The sequence below is a fragment of the Taudactylus pleione genome, unplaced genomic scaffold (genome assembly GCF_031769625.1).
Source record: "Taudactylus pleione unplaced genomic scaffold, aTauple2 ptg000381l, whole genome shotgun sequence".
Classification (NCBI taxonomy): domain Eukaryota; kingdom Metazoa; phylum Chordata; class Amphibia; order Anura; family Myobatrachidae; genus Taudactylus; species Taudactylus pleione.
The window spans coordinates 11,287,601-11,314,018 of NW_028284782.1; the positions used below are offsets into that span (position 1 = coordinate 11,287,601).

Genomic DNA, 26,418 nt, shown 5'->3' on the forward strand with positions numbered 1-26,418 from the left:
CAAGTAACGCTAATGGTCGTGCAGAATGGCCGCAGGAACTGAGATAGCCAAGCCATTTTTACTATGTACGGTTGACATGCCCTGAAAACAGTCACGACATGCCTGCGTTCGAGTTGCCACCATCCCTTTGCCACCCATAAACAGCCCGTCTGTGAATCACTTGCAAATAAATCCTCACTGCAAGCGACAACGAAAATGGAACTTGATGCATGCGCAGTGCGACTTGGGCGAATGCGCAGATTACGGATAATCGTTCAACTAAGTAAATATATCGGCATTGTGTCATCTCTGAATCAGGCCCAATAACCACTAAGAGGCCACATAATTTGAGAGAGGGGACATGATCACCAAAGAATAACTATTCATGGGTCACATAATTTGAAAGAGGGTTTTTCCCTTATTTCAAACAGGTCTGTGAATGATTGGGGAGCATTTTTAGTACATTACCTCCATTCCCCTGATTTTAGTATTATGGCTGTATTGGGGCTTTTTAACGTCACTCTGTCCCTGGCACAATGAGACATCATACCCTGCTCTCTATATATTTATTTATACACACTATAATGGGCATGTGCAGAGCAATGTAACACATGACACTCTACCTGCCTGTTGTCCTACCCACACTCTGCATTAGGCTCATAACATCTATATTTATATAGTGTCCTTATAGGTAATATAAAAGTATGTCTTACCAAGGAAATTTTTTTTTCTTTAAAATTCTGCACGCTATTTAAAGCCTGCTTGATAGTAATGTTTTATGTCCCACGACATGCAGGCATGATGGGAGTTAAAATATGGCAACAGGTCAAGTGCCACACTGCCTACAGTACCACATGAGATGATTTCAATATTAAAAGTACCTTGGCAAGGTGGTTCTGATTAATACGATGCACTAAGAAATGTGTATAATAATGGCTTTATCCATATCATCTTAGATTAGCGAAGCACTATTGTATAATGGCAAGTACTATCTAATACGTTTTGATGGCATTTTCATAATGATATTCAACTAATGAGATCTAGAGCAGTGATGTGGCCTATACAATGCAGCATAGCTCCATTATGATGGCACATTATTTGGAAATAATTTACCTTGTCTTGTCCAGTTTCTGACTGGTGACAATGACATATAGCAAAACACATTATACACAGTACTGTGTTCTGTCACCTTTTTACAGAGAACCAACTGGTGATCAAATAGGAAGAATACTCTTTGTTGTTGGCGTCCATACGGCTGGTAAATCCATTGCATCTCCCCAGTGTAGATTAGTTCTGAGCTTCTGTCCAGGATATCATCACCCTGTCATATACAGAAACAAGTCATCAGTCTCCAAGCAGCAATAAACACTTTGAAATATCTAGCTGAGAACCATGATGTTTTATAAAGTGCATTAATTGGTATTGGTTATTTGATTAATTACTGACAAAACTTATCTGGAAGTTGTGTCCCTAACTCTGTTTGTAAACATTCACCAAACACCACTTACAGTATATTGTTCTGTATGCAGGTCAGTACCTGTTCTAAGTCTGTATTCTAGGCAAGTTGCAGCATATTTAATAGAAAGTGAACAAGGTGGATCGGATGTATGAACTTCCCTATAAAAACAGGATCCTGCTACAGTATGTCACATTTCTTATTCTATTATTATCCATGATCTATTATCTCCCTTCTCCTTATAGCATCACTGCTCCCTGTGGGTCATCACCAATCTCCCTCTCCTCTCATCCAGTAGCTCTCTCCCCCTTCCCTTCCCTGATTTCCTCACTTTGCCCTTCTTCTCATGCTGAATGCTTTGAAAGCTCCTAAAACAACATGAAAAGCACATCAAACGCACACATGCGCTATTTCAAGTGTTGAGCAGAACTCCAATAAATAGAGTCTTGCTAAATGCAAATGAAAACTGGCTACAGACTGAAATGTAAGGTGGTGCTTATCAACTAGTGCCCCGTACCTCAAAATGACCATATCATTATGATTTTTTTTATCAGTACTTTATAGGGTGTCACAAAGGGTCCGCAGAAGGAAAGGAACTAGCGGCGGTACCCGCAGTCAGCGGCATTATAATAAGTCGTGCTGACTCATTACAATATGCCGTGCCGCAGACCGTAAAAAAGAGGGAGGTTGCGGACTGACCGGAGGATGCGATCCTCTCTCCTCTGCACCCTCTCAATCTCCTCATCTCTCCCGAATGCTCCTGTTAGAGGTGCGCTCTGCACTGCCTCTGCCTACTGCTGCCAGGCAATTGGACCTTCGGTAGAGTCTCTGTTAGAGGAGGTGTTTCCTGCCGGGTCTTTCTTTCTTCCAGCTGCGCGTGGCAGCAGACTGTCAATCACTATTCAACATAATGCAAATAAAATATCTATCACCAAATATATGTATGGACCATTCTGTTTAATTCTAACAACATAACCCAAGAACCTAAAATTCCTGTGGCCACAGGAAAAAAATATATTCCAAAACTTATTGTAATCAATAGTCTCCAGGTATTTTAGGATCAATACAAACATAAAAATTATAGGCCTGATTCAGATATGTACATCCATCCAAGTATGAACGCACATCTCCGGGGGGCATTAATATACTTTTGGGACTGGTCTGTGTGTGCATTGGGGGAGGGGCATGCATATATAGTGGGGACTGGTGAGTGCATGTGTATGGTAGGGTTAATAATGTACATTGGAGACTGGAATGTGTGGGGGGGCATTAATATACTTTTAGGACTGGTCTGTGTGTGCATTGGGGGAGGGGCATGCATATATAGTGGGGACTGGTGAGTGTATGTGTATGGTAGGGGTAATAATGTACTGCGGAGCCTGGCATGTGTGTGGGGGCATTAATATACTTTTGGGACTGGTCTGTGTGTGCATTGGGGGAGGGGCATGCATATATAGTGGGGACTGGTGAGTGTATGTGTATGGTAGGGTTAATAATGTACTGTGGAGACTGGCATGTGTGGGGCGGCATTAATATACTTTTGGGACTGGTCTGTGTGCGCGTTGGGGGAGGGGCATGCATATATAGTGGGGACTGGTGAGTGTATGTGTATGGTAGGGGTAATAATGTACTGTGGAGACTGGCATGTGTGGGGGGGCATTAATATACTTTTGGGACTGGTCTGTGTGTGCATTGGGGGAGGGGCATGCATATATAGTGGGGACTGGTGAGTGTATGTGTATGGTAGGGGTAATAATGTGCTGTGGAGACTGGCATGTGTGGGGTGGCATTAATATACTTTTGGGACTGGTCTGTGTGCGCGTTGGGGGAGGGGCATGCATATATAGTGGGGACTGGTGAATGTATGTGTATGGTAGGGTTAATAATGTACTGTGGAGACTGGCATGTGTGGGGCGGCATTAATATACTTTTGGGACTGGTCTGTGTGCGCGTTGGGGGAGGGGCATGCATATATAGTGGGGACTGGTGAGTGTATGTGTATGGTAGGGGTAATAATGTACTGTGGAGACTGGCATGTGTGGGGCGGCATTAATATACTTTTGGGACTGGTCTGTGTGTGTGTTGGGGGAGGGGCATGCATATATAGTGGGGACTGGTGAGTGTATGTGTATGGTAGGGGTAATAATGTACTGTGGAGACTGGCGTGTGTGGGAACTGATGTGTGTGCGACTGTGGGGACTGATACTGTGTGTGAGTGGCGTTAATATATCTTGTAGTCACTGCAAGATACTGCTAAGGAGCCTGGAAAGCACTCTATTGTACATCAGTCACCAGTGCATTTGGACTTAAGCTTTGCCTATGGCACCAAGAAAAACTGCACCGGACCTGACAGAGAGGTAGAAAATCTTAGAGGCAAACTGTGTCACTTTTGTGTATTTTTACAATGCATATATCACCATTTAATTTCACCGAAATATTCTTATTCTATGTACAAGTGTGGAATCTACTATCCAAAATGCATGGACTGCCTGGTTTGCTACACAGAATATTTTCCATTGTCTATAATCTACTATAACACATTCAACTACCTGGCATTCCTTTATCATTTACCTGGAATAGCAGTGCTGCTAACAGTGACTGCAGGGGTATATTTATTTACTAAAGTGCAGGTTTTTAGAAGTGGAGTTGCTGCCCATAGCAACCAATCAGATTCTAGCTATTATCTCCTAGCAGGTGCTAGATAAATGATAGGTAGAATCTGATTGGTTGCTATGGGCAACAACTCCACTTCTAAAAACCTGCACTTTAGTAAATATACCCCTAGGAGTATGTGCTTGGTGAAGGCAACCATTGTCTGCATTTAATGTGCTTTCTTTCATGTTTTCACATCCCAAACCTGTATATATAAACGAGTGCCTCTGCAGTTCTCTAAATGACAGCTTAATAGCTTTTATTTATTATTTAAACAGCATTCCTTTTCTAGAGGTGGATTCTGAGAGCTTGCTTTCCCCTCTGGTTTTGTCTGTGCCAGTTGTTGTTAAGGCAGGCTAGATTGCAGTAGTGATCCAAGCAGTTTGCTGGTTTTATTGTGATAATGAATCCGACACTCCTGTGACGTTGGAGGGTGCGACATAACTGCCGTTACATAAGGTCTATGTGCTGTCATGGAAACTGACACAGGACATGACCAGAAGACGGAAGTGATGTGCTGCAATTTAATTTCTATAACAGAACACACTGTATATAACTTTACTCATATATATAACTGTGACAACTGAACAAAAATAAACATATTTTTCTTTCAATTAGGGTGAATCGTCCAGTGAATGAACAATTAAGGGAATTCTCTTGTTGGATGGTGTATTTAGCAGATACAACATAAATTCAAATTTGAGATATGTACCATCATCATTACTATGTTTACTTTTTCAAGACGTTGTGGTTAAATATTGTAGTTACAATAGTTTACAATCAAAAAACAAGAGAGTTGCAGAAATTACAAGGGATTGAACGCACAAAGCCAGGAAATGAACACCAGTGAATGAGCAATGTAACTTACTTTAATAAAAGGCAACAGGTCAATTTACTTCGATGCAGAAACGTGCAGCCAGGGTAGCATACTTGCCTACACTCCTGGAAGTCGCGGGAGGCTCCCGATTTTCGGGTATCACCCCGCAACCCCGAAGTGTAGGCAGATCTCCCGCATCCTGCCCATTTCCTAGTGAAGCGGACAGGATAGGGAGATTTAATGGGGTAGTCCCGGCTCCGCGAGGGGGCGGGGCAGAACAACACGATTTGCATAATTTAGCCCCACCCTCCTCACAGACTTTTCAGGAGAAAGGGATGGGGCCTAATTACGTTGACAGTCTAATTTGCCCCCTGAACCAGGCTGCTACCGGAAAGGATTATTACAAAGTCTGTAAGTATGCAGGGTAGGCAGAGCCTCCCCTGCCATAATCCCTTTCAGACTGCAGAGTTTTGACTGTAAAAAGGATTAGAATAATACAAAGAACATATTTATAACTTATAAATATCTTCTTTGTATTATTCTGATCATTTTTATAGGTAAAACTCACTAAAATTGCAGCACTCCCTGGAAATACAGGGAGAGACGAGAGATGAGGCAGTAAGAGCTCAGCCTCACCTCTATAGCCTGGATCCGGGGACTGGGCTACGAAGCATTTAATAAAACACAGAGAAAAAGAGCTAATGGAGGCATGCCTCACTGTGAGGGATGCGTGCCTTGAGCTCTGATGGACACCTCTGATGATCAGGTGACCAGTCCAGGAAGTACTCAGGCATTGGAGCTCAGCAGCAGCACTGAGGAGGGAAGGAAATTGGCATATGCAGACAGAGGAAACGCGCAAAGGAGAAAAAGGTGGGGAGGGTCCGCTCAGGAGTGTATTAAGAGAGGAGGGGGCCTGTGTTCACTCCACCTTCCGGGATCCCCTCCTCTCTCCCCGGCTGCCGTCAGCGAACTGACAGCAGCAGTAGACTTCAGGCACTACATTGTGCCCGGAGTCTACTGTGCATGTGCAGGTCAATGGGCAAATGGCACGGCAGCCATTTTCCCAGTGATTTCCTACTGCGCATGCGCAAAACACCAGGAAAATGGCAACGGCAGCCATTTTTCAAGCGTTTTGTGTAGCGCTACTCCGTGGGACTTCGGAGAGGTAAGTATAAAACAAAAAAGTATTGATACAGGGTGTGCGGTGCGGACCCCCCCTGGACCCAGGGGCTCGTGTGCACCGCACACTCTGCACCCATTATAGATACACCCCTGGGTCCGCTGCTAGAGGGAGATCTGTGTGTGTGTGTGTGTGTGGGAGATCTTTTGTGCTACGGTGGGATCTTCTGTGCTAGAGGGAGATATTTGTGTGGGAGACCTGTGCTACGGGGAATCTGTGTGTGTGGGGGGAGATCTGTGTGAGGGGTGAGATCTGTGCAAGTGGGGCAGATTCATATGTGTGTGTGTAAATATGGCTTTGATACTAGCCAGTACCTCACCGCACGTCCCTGCTTCGATGGTATATTAAATCGAAGTATAAGGTACTACAAGTCGATAATTTAAATTCTATTAAGTATATTTTTGCCTATATAAGTATTTCTGGAGCACTGTACACTCCATATCCTCTTGAACCAGTTATACTTGGAGTAATGATTTTTTCCTTCACCATGTCATACCATATCCGGTCCTCTTTCAAAGGCCATTTTAAAGAAGTTAGACCCAACATGGTCATAGTGCTTCTTTCACCTTGGTTATGGATTTTATCCTTCACCATTCCTGGATAAAAATTTTCCTCATATTCTACAATAACATAGTTGTTAATATATAAAGTTTTGACCATATGTTAGCCTCCATCTATATTCTCTTCATTAGAGTACTCAGTGCCATGGCGGTGATTAACAGGAAGTGCCGTTTATGGGTGGTGACGGGGGGGGGGGGGGGGCGCGGGCGGTCGAACGAAGGCGCACCAGTGTGTTTCAACGCCGTTGCATGGGGGTGCATAAATTAGCCACTGCGATACCAGATGCCACCTGAGGCCTCATAGCATACGCTGAAGTAAGCAATTCCTGAGTAGGTCTGGGCTTCATTAACTGTCCGATGTTACTCTATTGTTTCTGTTGGCCAAGTATACGGATGTGAGCAAGGGGAAGTGGCGTCCTTATGTCAGGCTGCGATCGCAATGCGAATGCAAACATTTACATGTCACTGCTGATTTTAGCAACTGAGTTGCGTGCGTATAAGCAGAATAGCGATCTGTAGTGAATCAGGCCCTGTGTCTGTTGTCACGTATGGATTCCGGCAGCCATATTCAGACAGAGATTCTGCACCTCCATAGGGTTGGTGCAATGTTCGATGGTGCGGTCGATAGTACATCTTAATATGCAAAGCAGCGGATTAGCACCACAATCAGTGGGCATCTCCATACGAATTCCATCGGCTGTTGCTTTCGCATAATGAAGCAGTTGCGCTGCGCCACCTCTGAATCAGGCCCAGTGCTTCTTCGCTGTACCTAAACCACTTGTAGACTTTGGCAAAATATTGGTCCCCAAAATCCATCTTTGTTAAAGGAAATTGGCCTATTAGAATGTAATACCTCTGGGAAACTATAACCCAATAAATTAACAGATATTAACCAGTCATTGAACACAGTGAATATATGTCTTCAATTACTGGCTACATTAAATATTATGTTAATTAGTTATATTTTTTTCCATTTGGCACAAATTAACCTAAATTAACCTTGATTTTAAGGAATAAACAACAATAATCTATAAAAACCCAATAAATTATTTGTTAATTTATGGGGAAAAAAATTGACAATGGTATCCAGTAAATGAACACCCCCCTCTCACCTTATCCAAGGCTATCCAGCAGTAACATGCGGTGAGGATAATGGCTGGGGAGGCACACATGTACAGTATGACAGGGAGTATGATAGGGGAGGGAGTATGACTGCCTACCCTGACTGCACGTCCCTGCTACCCACGTAGTCTTTCACCTCAGAGTATCAAATTGTTGTAACCCTTTTAAAGCCTTTACCCGTATGCATTAAGATATAAACACTGTGCAGTGTTATTTTATAAAGTTATTAGTACAAAGTAGGCAGCACATTATCTTAGTATTTTGAGAGCAAAGCAGTTCACTCATTCAAACCAGAAACAGAAATCCATTTGCATTTGCAATCTAGTAGTCATGTGACTTCAGGATCCAATTAGAACCTAGTTAACACGAGAAGACTTCAAAGCATAAAATTATAAATTAGACGCTTGATAATGATTATCTGAGAATATTAATGCTTATTGTAATACTTTAAACCTGAAAATGTTAATTCACTGGTAGCGTTTTTTCACTGGCTGATTCACCCTACTACACTTGTCTTGAACTGTAGAAAGTGATGCTTGCTTTAAACTCTCCTGCACAGAAGATTGATAGTTGGCACATATACTGCTAAAGTACTATCACAGCCTTAAGAAAGCAGTTTTTCTGATTTTAGACATCACTTATATACAAATCTTTTATTCACAATATGTGCAAACACTTTAGTAGGTTATTACCAACATTTGAATCTGGAATGTATTATTTTGGCTTTGTAATGTTATATTCCAGATATATAAGTAGTTAATAAATGACTAAAGTGATCACATAAATGACCACTAAGGTCACATTCTGCCAGGGGGTATCTATAATGGGTGAAGGGTGTGCGGTGCACACGGGTCCCTGGGTCCAGAGGGGGCCCCCCCACACACACCCTGCCCCCTTATTACTTATACTTACCCCTCCAAAGTCCCGCGGCGGCTGTAGCAGCGCTACACAAAACCCCTGAAAAATGGCCGCAGCAGCCATTTTCCCGGCGTTTGACACATGCATAGTAGGGAAATCGCGGTGACCTGCGCATGAGCAGTAGACTCTGGGCACAGTCTACTGCTTCGTCAGTGCGCTGCCGGCCATCGGGGAGAGAGGAGGAGGCCCCTGACGGGAAATGGACACGGGCCCCTCCTCTCTTAATACGCCCCTGCATTCAACTGATAGTGTAATTTATTCTTCTATTTAGCATTATTGCCAGTTGTTAGATTTCCACATTGGTTTTATTCATACTTATAACCTGATGTTTTCATGGATTTTCCAACTTTAACTATTTTTTTATGTTACAGTTTGCTGCTACCGTGCATCCACAGTCACATAACATAAGTGCTGTTTGTGGATAAGAAATGCCCCTCCTATCAGCACTATGCAACTGCTCGTTCGCAGTGCAATCCCTCTGCCATCATGTACATGAAGCGAGGACTCTGACGCAATGATCAGGTTATGTTCTCTTCAGGAACTGCAGATTGGACACTGAAATACAAATGCCTCCCAGCTGAGACCTTGCAGCCAAATAACTCTATTACCAAAAGATAACTGAGTTACTGCTCACAAAAATAAGATTCATGCTAAATAGGTAGACGACTTTAATTACCTATTTAACTCAACTATGTGACATTTTGTATGTTTAACTGTTACAAGAGCTTGCGCATCCCGTTGTGCATCCTTGCATATGCATAGTGTAGCACTTTATACAGGCAGCAGTGACAGGGAGCACAGTTTTCTCCTCTTGAGTGACTGTCATTTAAGAGAGACCACAAACTGCCAATTACAATTAATTACATTGGTGGTTCTGGAGCTTCACTTAAATGACAGCCGAATGAGTTGTCAGGAAGATACCAAAGGAGAATAGATAGAGTCGGTTTTTTATCCAGCTTAATTTTTCTTTTGGTTGGTGGCTGCACTTGTCACTCCACAAACCATAGCTAGGGAGGGGCACCAGCGGGGGATCTCGAATTGCAGCTGTTTCAGCAACTGCAATCCCTGAGAGCAGGGAGGGTGGCCAGGCCAGCAAACTGTAGTTACCTCCTCCTAGGGGCCACGCTCTGCAGCAATAGAGCCCTACCTCCTCCTCACTGACAGCAGCAGTCATGGGGGTGCCAGCCTGACAGGCAGCTGCTGCTCGATTATGCTTTCTGCTTCCAGTGGCTTCAACAGGAGAGGGACAGAAGAGATCTACAACATGTAAAGTAGGGCATAGAGGGTGGCGGGGTATAGATTATGCCAGGGCCATAACTAGTGGTGCGACCAGTGCCTTGGCACAGGGCACTGCAGGGCAGGGGGCGCTGCTTGGGCTTGTCAATTTTCATGTTTATTATCATTCTCACTTGTAGCTTCCTCTTCTTTTATCCCCAGCATCTCCTGACCTCCCCTAGCTCTTCCCTGGCCCTTCCCCATGAAGACATGTCCCTTTTTCAGATGCACTATCTTATGTCCCTATTTAAATAATGGGGGGGGGGGGGGGGCACCAATTCTCTCTGGCACTATGGGCTATGGGCAACATCACTTCTTAAATAGAACTCCCATCTTAGTAAATTTACCCCAGACAGTGTGTAGCTAGCTTTAGTTCTACAATTCATTGTAAAAACAAAGCTGCCCACTATTTGTTCGCTACATGCAAAGGCAACCTGTAATTTACCTGCATGCAAAGTAATATAAATGCATTTGCTCCCCTTGCATTGCAACAAGGTTTATCATTTTGTATTCCCTTCTTTTAATTTGCTCCAAACTCTGCATAATAAAATTGCTCATCCATCATCATACCTTATAATACAGCAAAATGTAAACTATAGCCCACGGGATGGGAATACCGTTTATAGCCACCAGTGTATATATCGTTATAGAGAAGGGGACAGTCTACGACTTAGCTTGAGATTGGATTTTTCTGTTGTTGTTACCCTTCTCATTTTCTCTTCCTAAAATCCCACCCCAGAGGTGGTTGCTTCAACGCCTCGGAAGTAACAGCTTGGTAAATATAAAGAACTAAATCATTAGAAGGTTTCGATTGCTAATAACACTGTTCAGCTGCATTGTATGAAAGGGAGTTATTTACTTGTGGAGTGGGTGCAGTAATTCCTGATTTAGTGAGTGGCATAGCTGTGTTCTAATTAGGGACTCACAGACTGATTAGCACTGCAGGCGAGGGGGAGATCAGATGGGAGGGAAAGCAAAAGCAACGTCTTTTTTTTTTCCACCAGGCTCCCTTTTTGATGCTTTCTGTTGTTTGAAAACCCTGTTGTAGTCTCTGACTTTATTTTCCTCAAGAGATTTGCTGATCAAGCTGGCCCTGTCTCCAGAACAGCATCTTAGCGGCACGATGCACGGTTTGCAGACCAGCGTTTGATGTGAGAAGGCATGAAAAAAGGACTTTTAAATGTGAGTTTCAATGCCTTACTGGAGAATCTGAACACACATGAAAGCATCTGAGTTGACAGCTATGTAGGCATTTTTTTATTATGCACAAAACTGGTTAACCTTTTTGCTGCTGGAAATGGCTGCTAAACCCGAGGATAGTATGGCTGTTATCGACTGGTTACTGATCTTTGTACTTTGCAGAAAAAAAATTGGGGACTGCATGGTGGGAGTATTAAAGGTATACTTTACAACTGGACAAAACATATCAGACTCTATCACCTGCCAGTGAAATCACAGAGAATACATCTAGGAAAATAGCCATTTGTTGGAAGTGACATAGAAATTGAGAATAGTAAATTGCTGCCACACAACATGGTGTTAATATAATCAGCCTTAGACAAGGCAACCAATAACGTACGCCCGCTGAACTTGTTTCTGCAGCAGAGTATTTAATTTGGTTTCAATTAGGTTCTCCGGGTCTCTCAGCTGCCAGTCACTGCTGCCTATCAGCTCTGCGGAGGATTATTCGGGGCGCACTGAAGCACACAGCTGTGACTCCTTATTTAGAGGGGACTGGCTTAGTCAGATAACATATGCCGCTGGGAACACGTCATATATACAAGCCTGGAGATGCCGGGGTCTTCCAAGGGAAAACTTATTCAGCATTGGCTGGCATATTAACCCTGTAATCATTGTTTTGCAATACATATTTTAGTAGGAAAGGTGTTAGTGTACATGTTTTGGAACAAGAAAAAGACAAAAGAGGAAACTGCAGAAATGATGTAGAGTCATCTTTATAGTAAATGACAAACTAACAGCTTTACCGCTGTTGAAAAATCTCTGGCTACTGTAATTGTGTCATGAAGGCATTAAACCAATAAACGATGCGTAGTGATTCTGCCTTATACAGTTAGAAACCCAAGCTGCCACCATATTTGGGATATCAGAAGTGAACTTCAAATTCCAGACAGCATGCAGTAAACTTTGCAATAACTGACTTCACATATTGTGAATAAGTGATACAATATGCAATATTTATTACACAACAATATACATATTATTTATGTACAATATAAATTTAGAAGATGTGATGTCAGAACTTATTGATTATAAAGCTTTTGTGCACATGGAGATGCTTCTCTTTTCTACTGAATTTTTGTATTTCCTTCATACATAATTGTACATTCTATACAATTAAACTTGTTTGCAATTGGGATTAAGCAGAATATGTATGGAAGTGCAAAATAACAGCTGCCATTTTCCACATGTTCCCACAATGCAATTTTTTATTTTCTTTCAGACAAGTGTAAGAGGTATTTGGGCACTAAAAAGACACCTAAAACAGTGAGTAAATGAACTAAACTGAAAACAGATTTACCTCTTTTATTTTAGGTAGCTTTTTCTTACTTTCCAGTTGAATATTATTAAAATAACTTCATAGCCAATATATTTAAAAAAAAATACATTATGGTCGTAGAACTTCTCAATGACTCCAAGCAACCTTGTAAGCTACAGTACATCGAACATTACCACCTAAATAACTGCTGTAATTCAACGTAATGTTATAATTTATGAAGACTGACAATACCTGAGTACCACAATTAGGAATGCTGTCATAACTTCTACAACACAATGCCCAGCATCACTTCCGCTGAAGGTAATAAAGATAGTACGAGTCACCTTGAATCTTTATACATTGTAGTAAAGTACTCAACCTGAAGCTCTCAGCTTTTAGACGGAAAAATAAATCCTGTTACTTCTAATTTATTATATGAGTTAAGCTAACCATTACACCGTCTGTGCTGCCCAACACTATTCAATGACAATAAAAATACACAAATAATTATTACAGTATCACTATCTCTTGTGTGTTGGATGCGAAATGCGGGTTGGGTATGAAATCCCGGCTCTAGGGATGCCGCTGGTGAGAATACCGACAGCGGCATCCCGAAACACATAGGGAAGACAGGTAAGTATTTTTCTAACCCCCTACCCTAACCATCCCTCTCCGGTGCCTAACCCTAGCCCCCCCCAGTGCCTAAACCTAACCTCCCCCCACCCTGCACCCTAAACCTCCCCGGTGCCTAAACCTAACCTCCCCTCTAGTGGCTAATCCTAACACTCCCTACCCGGTGCCTAACCCTCCCCCTAATGCCTAACCCCGCTACCTAACCCTAACCTCCCCCTAACATCCCGATACTTACCTTCGGGATGCTGGCAGACGGGATACTGGTGCCGGGATCCTGACCTGTCGAAATTTCGGTGCCGGTATTCAGACCGTCGGCATCCCGCATGTCGGGATGCCGACTACATCCCGCTAAATGCATCAAGTTATTCTTGTTATTACACTCCATGAAATGATTTATTCCGGACACATCTTCAAACTGCATATAACTTACATTTATTCATGCTCTGAGCATGCGCAAATTGGTCCTGGTATTCTCTTTAAATTTCCACCATGACAGAGAATCGTACCATCATCCTCTTGTGTCACTTAAGGTGGTTAAATATAGCTATATAAAACAGGAGAGTGAACAGGGTGACCCTTGGAAATGAAGGTCTGTAATTTAAGAATATCAATCAAGCAGCTCCAGGGCTATCGGATGTGACAGCACCCCATCAGGGTCACCTCTGCTCTCCTATACAATGAAAACTAATCATCTATAAATTGATAGATCTCTGATTCCTTAGATTTACAGCTGCCTCTCTAAGGAATTCTTATAAAATGCTTCAAATCTCACATAACTCATAAGAAAATACTGAAGCCAGACTGCACTATAAAATTGCTTTTGCTTGGAAATAGTTTCTTCGCACTGGAAATATACATTCTGTATTCAATGCAGAACAGCGGCAGATGTACTAAGCTCTGGAAAGTGATAAATTGGAGAGTGATAAACTACCAACCAATCAGTTCCTAACTGTCATTTTTCAAACAGCTTGTAACATGACAGTTAGGAGCTGAGTGGCTGGTAGTTTATCACTCTCTACTTTATCACTTTCCAGAGCTTAGTACATCTCCCCCACAGCTCTCAACAAGCTCTTAGTGCAACAATAGTAGAAGACAATATTCAGCAACCTGCAATGGCATGGTAATACCTCACCAAATCCTGTGGTCGTTTACCCTCTTACTTGGGAAGCAGCATATCACATGCCAGCCCAATTAAATTATTGATTTCCAAAACCATGTTATGACTAATTAACATATGCATACCACAGTCTAACATCGGCAGACAATAATACACACAGGCTTTAATACATTTAAAATATTACATAAATCTAATTCTCCATCACTTGGAGGGGCTGTTTCTCTATTAAGCATAAATATCCCTTTTAATGAATTTCTTAACTCCTGATTGTGTCTTTTCATTATCTCTTTAAGAAAACAGCTATAAAATACAATGCAGCATATTAAGCATAACATAACTATAGCCTGTCTTTTTATATGCTTTTTACATTTAGTGCTTATTTTGTTCTGTCTTATAGTAAATTCTGGCTATCTGTGAAAGTGAGGACATTACTGTATATCTATTAATGGAAATATATGGAATTGTGAGAGGGTAGAAGGAATATTGTGACACGATGTAATCAAGAGGAGATTTAGAAACAAAAAGTTTTTTTATTTGAATGAAGTGTAATCTGCCTTGTATAAACAAGGAAAGGATAGAAGTTTTTGTCTATGAAAGTTTAGCTAGTGATGTTCACTAAAAGGTTCTAATCTTCAATCCAGTTGCAAGAAAACAAATTTCCAATAAAATCACTGATTATTATAGAGATAAACTGTTCCTCTGCGGTTTAATCCCACAAATACACTTAAAAGGCCGTCTCCTCACCTCCCAGTCCAGGACTGACGCTTGCCACTGTGCGATCTTGTCAATATTTTCCAGTCTCCTCTTCCGCTCATTGATCTGTTGAGTGACATTCCTCATGACAGCGAGAGCTGCTGCCACGTATCTGTAATCGCTGTAGATACAAGAGCAACACACACTTACTTTAGGTGTGGGTAATTATATGGGCCTGATGTATGAATTTTGGAGGGAAGTTTCGCAATATTTAGCGTAGAAGACTAGGGCACATAGTGTGGTGCTGTACAAATGGCAACTTATCTCATACACTGCCTACTCTGGAAAGGAAAGTGGAAGACACCTACAACCACTGAAGTGGTGTATTTTCTCAGTGCCAGCCCTTACCTGAGCAGCCCTCTTGATAGCTAGTCTGTGTTTTGTGCAATAGCCCCATGCATTATGACACTGCATTACATATGAGAAGTTCATACATTTAAAAGAAGGCTGATCAAGCAGACAGGGTATATTTACAAAGCGGCGGCTTTTGCATGCTGGTGTTTCTCAGCGAGTTTGAGCTCAAAATTTAAAGCGCTACTAATATTAGGTGCAAAACACCCCACTTTATAAATATACTCATCTGGAATTATGGATTACTCTGGGTCCACCATGGCAATGTACTGTCGAAGCTGAATAATTGGCTGAGACAAGTTCAGTTTAAAATTTAATCGCGGCGACTTGGAAATGAGATCGCAAGACGCCATTTTGCTAATGGCCGCCTAAGCGCCATTTTAGATAAACTCACATTTTAGTACATGTGGCGATGATACTATTAGCACCATGCGATTGCATTTGTCACCATTTCTCATACAAACATTAATACACACAATTGCGCTGTTAACTAGTCGCATATTAGCGAATGCATAGGACTTTGTATGAAACCGCTGTTTTATTAGCTTTATGCGCACGCATCTGTCCCAAGTTAACTAGCGTCCTTATATCAAACTCTGAATACCCACACATTACATATTCACACATAAAGTTCAATAAGCTTTAAAGTGTATGATTTTAAGTTGGTTCAGTTAGTTTAAATGCTGAGAAATAAAGGTATTTGATAACTAAGGTATTATACATGCTAAACAAGTCGTGTTTGGTTTTGTACTGATGCGTATTCTTTTAACAGTATTCCGGTGTTATCGGTGGGGAAGTCGCATCATGCAAACTCAAGTTATGGATCGCAGAGCCTACAAGCAACAAAATGTATATTTCATGAACAACTGTTAGGATGTTGCAGGGGGCGTGAAGAGAAAGATCCCCAGCTGTTAGAGGCAGGGCGAGTCTATTTGAACCAGCCTGTTAAATGTTCTGTAACAGATGTTTCTCCCCTGGGAACCAATGACATCAGCAACTAACTCCCCTATTGCCCTGTTTATTCTGGGGGGGTATAAATATGTGTGCTCGTCTTCGTGCTGAATGCTGTATGACTAGGGGTCTCTTGCTGATGCCTATCTCCGGGTCCGGAAGCGCTGCGTATGTATACCTTACTTGGGTCTGTATAATTTCCTTTTGCGCCTAAATTGTGTCTAGATCAATTGCGTGTAACTGTCTGAACTTTTACCTGAATAACACTTGTGCTTTGGAACCACAGATTCCACATCTAAGTCTTTATTTACGGTATGACTGCGTACGCAAATTAGCGTCATCCTTAGAAGGTATAGGCAGGATATTAGAAGGTATAGGTAGGACATTAGAAGGTATAGGAAGGTGTGTATAGAGGTTCTGATACAGTATCGTTAGTTGGGGGCTCGTAGTGAAGTCACTTACCTGCTCACATGGTACATACGTCTATCGATATTTCAGCAAAGGGTGGAGTGGCCACATGCAGGGTTTGCCTGCAATCGCTTTGTGCTGAAAGATCGCTATCCATCTCCGTGTGAATCAAGGAAGCTGACTAGAATCCAGGGACAAGAGAGGAAAAAGTTTGTTTTCCTCTGTTGATAGAACCTTACGTTTAAAGGGGTGTCGCAGTACTGAGTACGCGGCTAAGTCGCAGGTTTGCGCATAGGAAAAGACGCACTTTTGTGTACGCAGTTAAAAAGCCATTATACGGTTGTGTGGTAGTCACATTAATGTGTATGCGACTGGTCGCACAATAGCGTATACGTACTTCTGGTTGTGCTGCCACGTGTTTGAACAAAGCCATTGAGGTTTACATTTTTTTTCTATTACAAATATCTGGGTTATCGTGTATTTTTCTGCGCAGGAAAAAAGTGTGTAACAGTGAATATTTGTTGAGCAAAGTTAAGGGTATCGTATGATCCTTAAGGGCTAGGTGCAAGGATTAGTCTTGCCGCTCGGTAAGCAGCTTTACCGTTCTATACACAGTAGCAGGTGTACATGTTGTCTTTGTTGTAGAGATGTGTGTGAGAGTAGCCGACATATAAACTCTCATAGGTGTGGAAGTTGCCTTACTAAATCTTATCCGGGTGTGGAAGTTGCCTTTTTCAAATCTTATATAGGTGTGGAAGTTGTCTTACTAAATCTTATCCAGGTGTGTGGGCGCCGCCGACTTAAATCGTCCACAGGTAAGTGAAAGTATCTTGATTGTCTTTCACCGGTTTAAATCTTTATTGAAAAGCGTAGGAGTTGTCTCAGAATGAGAGCCACGCAAACAGTAGAGATGTTAGGCAATGATGTGCTGCTAATGGAGGCACCGATCGGATCGGCCCGTCGTATCATGCATACCAAGTACGGTACTTATGCCATAAGGTATTGTGATTTATGGTTTAATATGACGAGGAAGAGAGTTAGACCGTTTCCCAGAATTGGTAGTTTTGATAAAAATGTGTTAGACAATGTCCGGTATCACATCAGTTTGATGCGCTCCCGAGAAAAAAAGGTTAAATATTTTGAATATTTAAAACTGTGGCAGCATGAAGGGGATGCGTGGCTTAAAAATGTGCAAACGACGCAAACCAGCGTCGTGAGCACTTTGCCAGAAAATACATCCGCTACGCTGAATTGCATACGGGCGAGTCGCAAAATGGCGCGCACGTGTGGCAAGGTAGCGTCGTGGAGAGTACTGCCAGCAGTTCACGCTCACCTCCCCCACCTTATGTGGATGGAGGTGCAAGTACAGTTACCAAAAATACCCATAAAAATGTAACAAGCAACTTGTACCCTCTCTTAAGCAACTATAAAGAAAATGTTTATGACGCGGATGATGAGCCTATTGTAATGTCTGCCATTTCCCATGCTGTGCAGATGATAGATGCTGCATCACCACAATCACGAGTGATGCCTCCATCTCCATTGGTAACAGCAAGGGAAGTGTTAGTGTCCTCTGCACCCGTAGAGGAAGTTGTTCATACCATACGCAGCAGCAGCAGACTAAACCCCCAGCCAGGTACTCAGGTCAAAGGTAGCAGCGCTACCGGTCTGCATCCCATTTGGACAATAACTGTTCCAAATGGAAATGCAGACGCTAACGGTATAGTGCCCACGAGGGAAGTAGTAATGCATTGTCCTTGGACAAGAGCAGAACTAAATTCCATCATAAATGATTTCCCCGATCCCAAAAAGGAATTAGCCAAATGTCAAAGATTTTTGAGAAATTTGGGTAGTTCACATGAACCCACTAATAAAGATTGGCGTGTGGTGTTAAGGGCCTGTCTGCCACGCAATACCGACGTGACAAAATTTATCACGGATTGTGTATTGGATGGTGACGTTCCCTTAACAGACCAAGTAAACCAAGGTAACAGTTCCCGCATTGTAACTCAATTGGGTATATATTTTCCAGTAGTTAACTGGAACTAAATTTTCACCATTAAGCAGAAAGAGAGTGAGACTGCAGAAGATTATTGCGATCGGGCTCTGCAAGCTATCACCCAGTACACTGGGATAGAGGATATTAAAGATAACACTCACCACAGGGGAAGAGAGTTTAAAAACTCGGGTTCAGACCTCACAGCCTGGCTGGCGGGGACTCACAATAGATACCCTCATAGAAACCGCCATTGAACATGATAAAAACATCTCCAAAAAGAGAGAGCCCAGAGCGAAAACTAATGGCTGTCAGTATACAAGCTCTGGAGGGAATGATGGTAACATCACAGCCAACAGACACACTTGCACACACACTTACGTCTGAACAAGTATGTGCTCTCACTAACCCCACTCAACAACAAACAACTCTATCCCACTAACCCGATGCAACACCAGGTCCCAGGCTATCCACCAACTTCTTATCCCCCACAATACCCTTATCCTCAATATTCTTACCCATATCCACCACCTTTACCCTCTGCGCAAACCTCACAACACCACATGTCTTCACCCGAAACACGAACATGTTTTAACTGTAAACAAACAGGACACTTAAGTAGAAACTGTACAGTAAAAGGAGTAGGGATCCCACATCAGGGAAGACCTAGATATCCCCATAAGGGATATGCACAGAGGCCAGCAAATGTTCAGCAGGCACCAGCTACAACTGTAGCCGTAAATGCTTTATTGGAGAATGGTAGCCAACGCTAGGGGTCAGGTCATACCTGTAGTCTACAGATGGTCAGGTTAACGGGAAGTACTAGGGAAGAACCTGTCATGATGGTTGATGTAGCTGGTACTGAATATCCTTTTCTTGTAGACACAGGGGCGACCAGGTTGGTGATAAAATCTCCCGTTAATTTGCAGGTGACCAACGAGACAGTACCAACAATGGGTGTAACAGGTAAAGTGGAACATTATCCTTTAACAAAGTCCACAGAGGTTACTATTGGGCCGTTGCATACCAGGCATTCTTTTCTCCTGGCTGCTGCGGCTCCTACTAACCTACTGGGCAGAGACTTGTTATGTAAGATGGGATGTGTTATATATTGCACCCCTGATGGTGTATTTTTAGATATCCCAGAGAGAATGGTATACGAGGTGCGGGATATGTTAGACTCTCCTCAAAGGATAATGTATCACTCTACAGGTTTAAATGAAACTCCATCACAGGTAGATGAAATGTTGTTCCTAATTCCAGATTCCCTTTGGACTAAAGATGGACAGGACAATGGATTAATGGCAAACGTAAGCCCAGTAATGGTAAATTTAAAAAGCGGAAGGCAAGCTCCAAAAATTCCCCAGGACCCACTAAAGCAGGAGGTAGAATTAGGGGTTTTTCCAATAATTGAGCGATTATTACAACAGGGAATTTTAGTCCATACAGCTAGTGTAGCCAACAGTCCCATCTTCCCAGTAAAGAAGAGTGGTGGGAAGGGTTATAGGCTGGTACAAGACCTTAGAGGTGTTAATAAGGTAGTAGAGAGCCAATTCCCTGTAGTGCTAAATCCAGCTGTCAATTTGATGCAGATCCCACCAAATGCAACCCATTTCACTGTCATTGACCTCTGTTCTGCTTTCTTCTCTGTGCCTCTCCATCCTGACTGTCAGTATCTATTCGCATTTACATACAGAGGTTTACAATACACATGGACACGATTACCCCAAGGTTTCATAGACAGCCCCAGGCTTCTTCTCCCAGGCATTGCACGACTGTTTACAATCTTTTCAACCTGCCAATGGATCTGTTCTAATTCAATATGTGGACGATTTATTGCTATGTTCTGACTCGTTTATGTCATGTTTGAATAATACTAAACTTTTGTTACTTCATCTCTCACAAACAGGACACAAGGTGGCTAAGGACAAACTACAGCCGTGCCAATCCAGAGTAAAATATTTTGGACACTGCCTAACCCAGGGGTTACGACACCTTACAACAGATAGAATCCAGGCCATACAAAACATGACACTGCCGCAGAATCAACAGCAAATTCGTACCTTCTTGGGAATGTGTGGATACTGTAGAATGTGGATACTAGGTTTTCTATTTTGGCCTTACCTTTACAGGAATTAGTCTCTTCCTCAAAGCCCGATCGTGTCATACACACAGAGGAATCAGAACAGGCTTTCCTTAATCTTAAGGACAGTCTGACAAGAGCTCCTGCATTGGGAATACCTGATTATGAAAAACCTTTTGATTTGTATTGTACGGAAGCCGATGGTTGTGCTGCTGGTGTCCTTACACAAAAACATGGTGATGCCAGTAGGCCCGTAGCATACTACAGTGCCCAATTGGACACGGTAGCAAGATCACTCCCCACCTGTTTGAGAAGTGTAGCAGCTACCGCTCTATTGGTGAGTAATAGTGAGGACGTAGTATTGGGCCACGATATGATTGTCTACACTCCCCATGCTGTATCTGCTCTGCTGAACTCAGCTCAAACCAGACAAGTCTCCTCGGCTAGGTTCACCAAATGGGAACTAGCTTTAATCGCTCCTGCAAATATTACTGTTAAACGTTGCAATACGCTGAATCAGGCAACATACCTACCATATGTACAACATGATGTACAAAGGGTGGAAGGAGAGGAGTTGCTGGCGGGAGGTGAGTTCGGCAGACATAATGATACGCACGATTGTATGACATATCTGAATCAGACCTTTACTGCTAGACCTGACATACATGACACACCTTTAGAGAATGTGGATGTAACTTTTTATACGGATCCGAGTTGTCATAGACAAACAGACACAGGTGAATTATGTACAGGTTATGCTGTTGTAAATGACACAGACATCATAGAAGCTAAACCTCTCGGTCCTCCTCACTCAGCCCAGGTGGCAGAGTTAGTAGCGGTGACTAGAGCATGTGAACTGGCAGCAGGTAAATCTGCTAACATTTACACTGACTCGAGGTACGCGTTCGGGGTGGTGCACGATTTTGGGGCTCTATGGCGTCTGAGAAATTTTATGACAGCAGCAGGCACACCAGTTGCACATTCCCGACACATAAAACATCTTTTAGAAGCAATCCAACTGCCCAAAGCAGTGGCAGTAATTAAATGCAAAGCCCACACATATGAGGATGACCCGGTGTCACTGGGCAACAATAGAGCTGATGAAGCTGCAAAATGGGCAGCAGGGTTAAAAATGTTTTCTCCAACTGAAACAATTATGTAATTCCAAACTATTGATATGCTGAAATTAATTGAGATGCAAAATTTGTGTTCGATTCAGGAAAAATCCATTTGGAAGTCCAAGGGATGTGGGCAAGAGTCCTCTGGGCTCTGGAGGGACGGACATGGTAAGCCAGTAGCCCCCAAGGCATATTACCCCAGCCTGGCTGAGGCAGCACACGGTCTGACTCATCTGGGTAAACAGGGTATGTGCAAGTTGGTGAGGGCATACTGGTGCGCACCAGATTTTTCTTCACAAGCAGAGAAGATAGCAATGTCCTTTCTGACCTGCTTGAGAAAGAACATAGGGAAAGCGATCCCTACCGTACCGTCCCACATTCCACCGACTGATGGACCTTTCCAGGTGATACAAATTGATTTCATCCAATTACCACCCTGCAGGAACCTTAAGTATGTATTAGTGTGCACAGACGTATTTTCTAGCTGGGTTGAGGCCTACCCAGCGGCCACTAATACTGCTGCGTTTACTGCCAAGAAAATAGTTCAGGAATTTGTATGCAGGTACGGTATCCCAAAAATCATCGAGAGTGATAGGGGTACCCATTTCACAGGTGATGTTTTTCAAAATATGTGTAAGCTGATGGGTATTAATAGCCGACTTCACACCCCCTACCGACTGCAATCCAGTGCCAAGGTAGAGAGGATGAACGGGACTATTAAAAATAAGTTAAGTAAAATCATGACAGAGACTGGACTAGGATGGCCAGAAGCATTACCTTTGGTCCTACATAGCATAAGGACCAATCCTAGACCTCCTCTGAATCTGTCCCCATTTGAAATATTGTTCGGTAGACAATCTCATTTGATTATAAGTCCACAGGAAGATCTAAAGGGTAACAACGAGGTAACTGTGAAGTATCTTATATCAATGAGTAAGCAGTTAAAGCAACAGCAGCAGAAACTGAAATTGTTGTCTAATGATATGCCTGGAACGAACTGTCATGATGTTGAACCAGGAGAATATGTAATGATCAGAAATTTCTTGCGTTCAGGTTGTTTGACTGATCAGTGGGAAGGTCAGTACCAGGTGCTGCTGACAAGTACTACATCTTTGAAGGTGGCCGAGAGAGATACCTGGGTCCATTCCACTCACAGCAAAAAGGTCAATCAGCCGGTGGAGAAACAAGTCGGAGACAAAGCTGATAGCATGGACCTGTCGATCGCGAGCTTGTTCCGGGAGGATTGAACAGGTTGTAGTGAGATACCTGAACTGAGAGAAATTTGCAGGTCTTGTTGTGACAATGGACAGGCCTGCTGTGTTCATTTTCATATTCTCTTTTAGAGTGTTCACCATCCTGGTCAGTCCGGGGATATCCAGTGTCTGTGATGGGGGACCGATCGAGGAAACGGGAGCTGATGGCAATGCTGATGGAGTGGAATCAGGAGGAGTGCAATGCCAATCAGGGGAGTGTCTGACCAATCTTAGTACTGTTATTGTTAAGAGAGCTGTCATTCCGGATACTCGGGGAAGGTGTGGAGGTTTATCGTCTGAAGATTCCTGTATTTGTGAGCTTTGTGGGTCCCTAGTTGACGAGAACTGTATCCAACGGTGCCAACCTAAATATAATCCGTACTGGGGTGGGTATTCTCTAGAGGATTATCATAGCATGGTAGGCAAAGTGTTAAATCAAACTGATTGCTGGGTGTGTTCACATGTGCCACAGGGACAGCATAATGTAGGGTTGGTGCCATTTCCGCTGAATATCACGGAAATTTTAGAATTGCAAAAAGGGAAAACAGTGGATGGAAAATTCCTCTCATCCAAACCACCTCATTTCAAACTCTATCAATTCCAAGTAGATAGATCGCTTTTGTGTCTATACATAACCAACCCCAATAAACCCAGGAGTTGGGAAGTGACGGGGAATAATCAGACGATGACCTTCTCACAAAGAGAATTGATAATGAGTCCATAAACCATGACCTGCTGTGCTCCATTAAGTCTGGTGGGAAACATTTTAGGTATCGGTATACATTGAGTTCCACCAAAGAAATGATTGGTAAGGTGCCAAATGGTTATTGTGCTAAAATAATACAGCCAGAAACTTGCATGTACCAGATGGAAGAACCAGAAATAGGATTGTTTGCAAGGGAAATGTGCTTAATGATAATGATGCATACCATTCCTTATGTTCTCCCTGATAATGTATATTTCAACTGTGGAAGAAAAGCGTATAAATGGCTCTCCCCGAGTTCCGAAGGTTTGTGTTACCTGGGAAGAGTAGTCCCAGAAGTTATGACCCTCACACATGTTGAAATGCTGGGTATACATAACTTCACACCGTCACCATATCTTCACACACAATATGAACACAGAGGCAAAAGAAATATGGTACCTGGTGATATACATAAAGTCACTCAGTTAATCAGTGAGACAACTGGCTTTCAAGTTCTGGTCGCATTGGACCCCACCAGGATCGCTCGGGGTACATAAAATTTTAGATATATCCAGGAACTTGCTAAATTAATAGATAATATCACTGAGATGTACGATGACACATTCAGGTATACAGGGAGAGAATTGCAAGCGTACAATAAAGAACTGGTACAACACAGGCTAGTGTTGAATTATTTAACTGCTGTTACTGGAGGGTATTGCGTAACATTGGCCACCCAATTTGGAGTGAAATGTTGCACCTATGTCACCAATGATACCAGCGACCCTAAGGAGGTGATAGACCGGAAGATGGATGAAATTCTGCAGCTAAAGTGGGAATTTCGCAAGAACCATAATGCTTCAGTGGCTGAAGTTGGGAAGAAGATAGAAGGACGGGTGTCATGGCTGAACCCAGTGAAATGGTTCTCAGGTCTAGGGGAATAGGTCCAGGAAGTGATCGCCAGCATAGGCAAATTCTTAATCCTTATACTGATTGTCATCATAATAATTGGCATATGCGTCCGGTGTGTTCCTATTGTGTTGAAGTGTGGAAAATGTAAAAACAAAGTGAAATGAAAGAATGAAACTATGATGGTGGTCAGAAATGACAATATGTATACCGAGGTAAATATAGAACTGCATTACAACCCTGAGCTAGGAAATACTATTGTTTGATGTATTATATTTAGACATGCATAGAATGTATTATTGAAATGTTATTTATAGAACACTTCAGATAATGTAAAGTCTCAATTCCCCTTCAAGACTGCTTTTATAAGACTGGTGCATTCCCACACCTTTCACATTGTCTTCCATATAATAGTAGTTTTATGTCCCCACCCAGAGACACATTATTGATGGATTAAGAACCACCTTGTGCCCTCCCATAATAACACCAAATAATATGTAAATGTAAGCCTAAATTAAATTCTAATAGCAGATTGTGATAGCATGTTGTTTGCTATCAAAGGGTGGACTGTCGAAGCTGAATAATTGGCTGAGACAAGTTCAGTTTAAAATTTAATCGCGGCGACACCATCTTGCGACTGGCCACAAGACGCCATCTTGGAAATGAGATCGCAAGACGCCATTTTGCGAATGGCCGCCTAGGCGCCATTTTAGATAAACTCACATTTTAGTACATGTGGCGATGATACTATTAGCACCATGCGATTGCATATGTCACCATTTCTCATACAAACATTAATACGCACAATTGCGCTGTTAACTAGTCGCATATTAGCGAATGCATAGGACTTTGTATGAAACCGCTGTTTTATTAGCTTTATGCGCATGCATCTGCCCCAAGTTAACTAGCATCCTTATATCAAACCCTGAATACCCACACATTACATATTCACACATAAGGTTCAATAAGCTTTAAAGTGTATGATTTAAGTTGGTTCAGTTAGTTTAAATGCTGAGAAATAAAGGTATTTGATAACTAAGGTATTATACATGCTAAACAAGTCGTGTTTGGTTTTGTACTGATGCGTATTCTTTTTACAGTATTCCGGTGTTATCGCGTGAAGAGAAAGATCCCCAGCTGTTAGAGGCAGGGAGAGTCTATTTGAACCAGCCTGTTAAATGTGCTGTAACAGATGCTTCTCCCCTGGGAACCAATGACATCAGCAACAAACTTCACTATTGTCCTGTTTATTCTGGGGGGGTATAAATATGTGTGCTCGAACGCTGGTTCTTAGTCATCGTGCTGAATGTTGTATGACTAGGGGTCTCTTGCTGAAGCCTATCTCCGGGTCCGGAAGCGCTGCGTATGTATACTGTACTTGGGTTTGTATAATTTCCTTTTGCGCCTAAATTGTGTCTAGATCAATTGCGTGTAACTGTCTGAACTTTTACCTGAATGACACTTGTGCTTTGGAACCACAGATTCCACGTCTAAGTCTTTATTTACGGTATGACTGCATACGCAAATTAGCGTCATCCTTAGAAGGTATAGGCAGGATATTAGAAGGTATAGGCAGGATATTAGAAGGTATAGGCAGGTGTGTATAGAGGTTCTGATCCAGTATCGTTAGTACAGTGTTACTATTTTGCTAGTATGGAAGCTGCATGTACTGTACTACCCAGAATGCTGAGGTTTCTTTTTGTGC

The 26,418-nt window shown here is 42.5% G+C and overlaps 1 protein-coding gene across 5 annotated transcripts in view; it reads right to left on the bottom strand.

Annotated features, from left to right (window-relative positions):
* The window catches only part of ARHGEF9 (Cdc42 guanine nucleotide exchange factor 9), a 500,659-nt gene that overhangs the window by 41,946 nt on the left and 432,295 nt on the right, over positions 1–26,418 (bottom strand). For all 5 annotated transcript variants that reach the window (XM_088445573.1, XM_088445574.1, XM_088445572.1 and 2 more), the window contains 2 exons: positions 14,951–15,080; positions 1,169–1,300 (listed from right to left, as the gene is read on the bottom strand). In XM_088445573.1, the coding sequence (XP_088301699.1) occupies positions 1,169–1,300; positions 14,951–15,080 (262 nt within the window). The remainder of the gene's footprint in view (positions 1–1,168; positions 1,301–14,950; positions 15,081–26,418) is intronic.